This window comes from Triticum dicoccoides, chromosome 4B (genome assembly GCF_002162155.2).
Source record: "Triticum dicoccoides isolate Atlit2015 ecotype Zavitan chromosome 4B, WEW_v2.0, whole genome shotgun sequence".
NCBI lineage: Eukaryota > Viridiplantae > Streptophyta > Magnoliopsida > Poales > Poaceae > Triticum > Triticum dicoccoides.
The window spans coordinates 105,751,809-105,755,901 of record NC_041387.1 but is presented as its reverse complement, the minus strand read 5'-3'; the positions used below and the strand labels follow the sequence as shown (position 1 = coordinate 105,755,901).

General features: G+C 41.0%; 1 protein-coding gene across 1 annotated transcript; it reads right to left on the bottom strand.

The window, feature by feature from the left end:
• Nucleotides 1–242: 242 nt before the first annotated feature.
• On the bottom strand, nucleotides 243–2,132 carry LOC119295302. The gene is made up of 4 exons (XM_037573702.1): nucleotides 1,704–2,132; nucleotides 1,561–1,619; nucleotides 756–873; nucleotides 243–578 (listed from the first exon to the last, which is right to left on the bottom strand). The coding sequence occupies exons 1-4, from the start codon at nucleotides 1,907–1,909 to the stop codon at nucleotides 500–502; spliced, it is 462 nt and encodes a 153-aa protein (XP_037429599.1). The 5' UTR covers nucleotides 1,910–2,132; the 3' UTR covers nucleotides 243–499.
• Nucleotides 2,133–4,093: the final 1,961 nt, after the last annotated feature.

Genomic DNA, 4,093 nt, shown 5'->3' with positions numbered 1-4,093 from the left:
CCACATTGGTCGAGCTTTTTTCCTCCTGGGACCGGATTAGGTTGAAGTACTCCCTCCGTTCCAAATTACTCGTCATGGTTTTAGTTCAACTCGGAGGGAGTATCAGGCATTTGGCAGATTATTCGTGCCACTCTTCTTCTCAAACTTCAATGGGATGTGGAAGATGTTTGTGCAAACTTTTCTCCACTGCTGAACTGCTACCTGTATCATCACCTCACAAATGGGCAACTGACATATATCCATGAATTAATATATAGGAGCTTAAAGCCATCTAACTTTCAGACACTTTTCAGTTTTCACAACGAACAACCAAACATGAGTCAAAATATTATAGTATGCCAGCCAAGATCTTAATATGTCTAGTTTTGGACCAACCAAACATACCCTATATGGCCACCCACGTATAGAGATGCAAAAAGAACCGTAAAACGGTCTTACTTCTTTCTTTATATCACAATGGAGCATTCTCTTTTCTTACTTTCTTTCTTTTTGTCTTCGTCTAGTAGACACTGTTCAGGTAGAAGAACAGGGCGGCCAATGCAACGATCCCGACCGCGATACCAATAGGCAAAGCTTTCCTGCAGGAGAGCAAAATTATTTTCCGAAGTTCGTCATCAATCAGTTTCCACTCTCTCTCTCTTTTCTCTTTTTTTCGTGTGCGGAAATCAGTTTCTACTCTTTGAAGTTAAACATCACAATGCTGAATCGACGTGTATGAGCAAAAAGTAAAGTCGTTTTGGAGTTGAACTACTCACCCCACGGTCTCGTCCTTTTTGAGCTGCTCCTTCCTCGCCTTCCGGGCATCAGTGGCGTTGGCGTTCTTGGCCACCGGTGGTTCGTAGGGCCTGAATCTTCTCTTGGGAGCGGCACAGACTGCACGAACAATGGAGATCAGTTGTTGGAGTATGGAAATGTATGCCATCTTCATATGGCAACTTATAAATAACCAACGGAGGAGATTCTCCGTCGTGTGATTAGTAATCTTGGATCTTTGGAACCATTGGTTTAGGTTGGTACTAACAGGACCCTGATTGTTTTTGTAGGAAAGGACTCAGATTGTTAGTTGGGGATCTCATCTGCAGAAATTGCTATTGGAGCTCAATTCTTTAAAGTGAAAAAGATAGTTAAAAAATCAACTTTTTAAGAGTCTCTTTGATTCGCATGATTGTAAAAGCACAAGATTAAAATGCCATGCATATTCAAATTCAAATTCTACAGAATTTGAGTTTGTTTGATTGTGTCACGGAAACGAAGAATTTTTCTAAGAGGTTTGAGTAGATGCAAGATTTCCTATGAAATTAAGTACAAATGATCCCTTAGGAAAAGATCGTATAGGATTCCATGTTACGAATCAAACGACCAATATAAAAAAAAAATTCTAAGGATTCTTGTCCTCCAAAGAACTAAAAGAATGTTTGCTTGCCTTCCACACTCTACCTCACTTTTGTGCAACAACTGAAGTCACAGTATTATTGATCGTCACATTTGTGCAAATGCAAAAATTGATTATGGCAAGTGTGGGGTAAGAAGGTGTCTGCAATGAAAGATGGTTATTCTCACCAGGGCAGTAGTAGTCATCGGACAGCTTCTCAAACGGAGTCTTGTCCTTGTATATGTACCTACAACATTTCGCAAGACGCAGAGCATATCAGTAGCAGTCAATTTCACCGTAGCAACGCGGCACGCTGGCACGGCCGGCTCACCCGCAGTCCCGGCAGATGTAGGCCTGCTTCGTCTCAACGCGGCCGAACCGCATCGTGATCCGCGCCGCCGCCGCGGACGTCGCCCTGCACGGCGCTGGCAGCCGGACCCGCACAAGCAGCGGCGGCGCGCAGAACGCCGACCGGAGCCGCGCGGGGCTCCCCGCCGGCGCGCGCGTCAGCGACGGGGCCTGCATCTGCAGTGCCATTGCTGCAGCTCTCTCCCGGATTCTTCTTTACGGCCTAGCCCGTGGAGGCAATAGCTGATCGACGCACGATCTGCCAAGAGCTGCTGATCGAGAGCGATGAAATGCACGCGGGAAAGCACTGCGGGAGGAGGGTGTGGGGATGGAGAGGAAGAATCGAGGGGATAAGAGTCGGTGGTTGGACCGTTGGTGCTGGAAGCATCGCACTTTTCCTTTGCTGCCTAGTGGAGTGGAGGAGGTGAGGGCAGTATGGAGGCTGCGTGGCATTCATGGCTTCCCTTCGCTCGCTATCCCTTTCCACTGGACGCGGGCCACTTCCACTTGGCGCCCTCCCGATCTCTGGACTGGACGGGATTCCCCTGTCCGGCTGCCGGATGGCAAATTAGCATGTTTTTTTCTCAAGAGGTACGACGGATCATATATCTGTATTTTCTTTTAGAAAATTTCTGATCTATTCATCTTTAATCATATGGCAGTACAACGAATACCAAAAATAATAGAAATTACATCCAGATTCGTAGACCACCTAGTAACGACTACAAGCACTGAAGTGAGCCGAAGGCGCGCCGCCGTCATCGCCCCTCCATCACCGGAGTCCGGCACAACTTATTATAGTAGACAGTCGAAAGTCGTCGTGCTAAGGCCCGTAGGACCAGCGATCTGTCGGATGGCAAATTAGCATTTTCTTTTCAAGGGTATGTCAATGACATACCATATATTTTTAATGAAAGGTGGAATTAATTTGGATTGCAAATAGATGGATAGGTGCTTAAGTGCTCTAATCAAGTGTCGAGGTGGGAAAAGAGAACTAACAATTAATAATAGATCGTTATGAAGGTGGATGTATTACCATATCAGACAAAATGAAACCGCATATTTGATTTCCTACTGACAAGCCCGTGTTAAATATCTGTCACTAGTTAACTTACTGTTAGTTTTAAGTCATACCGTTTGTAGATAGGGCACGGCTCTGAGTTAGACACTTTTTTTCCTGAGTTAAAAGAGCTTTATTGCTTACTTAATCAGACATACAATCGCCATACAACATGTTCATTAGGAAGACATGAGGTGTAATTAAGCCATAAACATCTCCTTCTAACACTTGTCGCCTGCTTCGTACTTGGACACTTGTAGATAGGGGAGAACGACGTGTCCCTAAAATTTCTAACAACATTATTTTAAATTAATTTAATAAAACTAGATATAGTTTGAGTATTTTTATTTTAAAACATAAATTATTATATATGCTATATTTTAGTGTATTTACTTCTCTAGAAAACATGGAAAAAGGTCCATTAAGATGGAACATTTTCTAGTGAAGCTGCATCATTTTTTTCTCGTTAGGCTAGAACAATTTTTTCATTAAACTAGAACAATTTTCTCATGATGAGGCTGGAGATACATTTAATACCTTCATATTTTATGAAACAAATCACATATATTTCTTGATGCTTTTATTTAAGCTGCTACATTTTTCCTTGGGCGGATTATTTTTTCTTAAAACATATAGTATGTACATTTAATTACCATGTTAGGTAATAAAAGTACATGCATTCATTACAATTTTTTCTGACATAAATAAATACAATAAACTAGTATCTACCTAATAATAAACGAGTAGTGCTTCTGCTGTACGTCACTTATTTTACGAAAAAAAACCTGTGTTTTCATGAAATCAACCCGTGTTGTGACGTAAGTGACAAAACGAATCGTTTTTTATATATTTTTTAGAAACCCCCTTCTGTTTTGGTGAAATAAACCCGCAGTCCAGACTTAAGTAAAACACGAAACATTTTTCGTATTTTTCAGAAAACCCGCTACCGTTTCTATTAATAATCCGTAGTTCAACTATAAGTGTAATTTTATTGACCGTAACTCCAACTTTAAATTACTATATATGAAATTTGATTGAAAAAATGTATAGAATCTGAATATGATGTTATTTTACATATTTAACATTTTTAAAATTCTACTTATGGTGTAATTTTAATCAATAGCGATGCGTACAATTAGAATTCTATTTATGGTGTAATTTTAATCAATAGCGCACAATCCGTCTTTTTCCATACCGAGGCCGATCCGTGTTGCAAAAGAACACCTCATCAAAATCACATTGAAGACAAAAGAAATCATCAATAATCACACACGCATGCCTCGACAAACATCGCATGGAGAAAATAAAGTTGA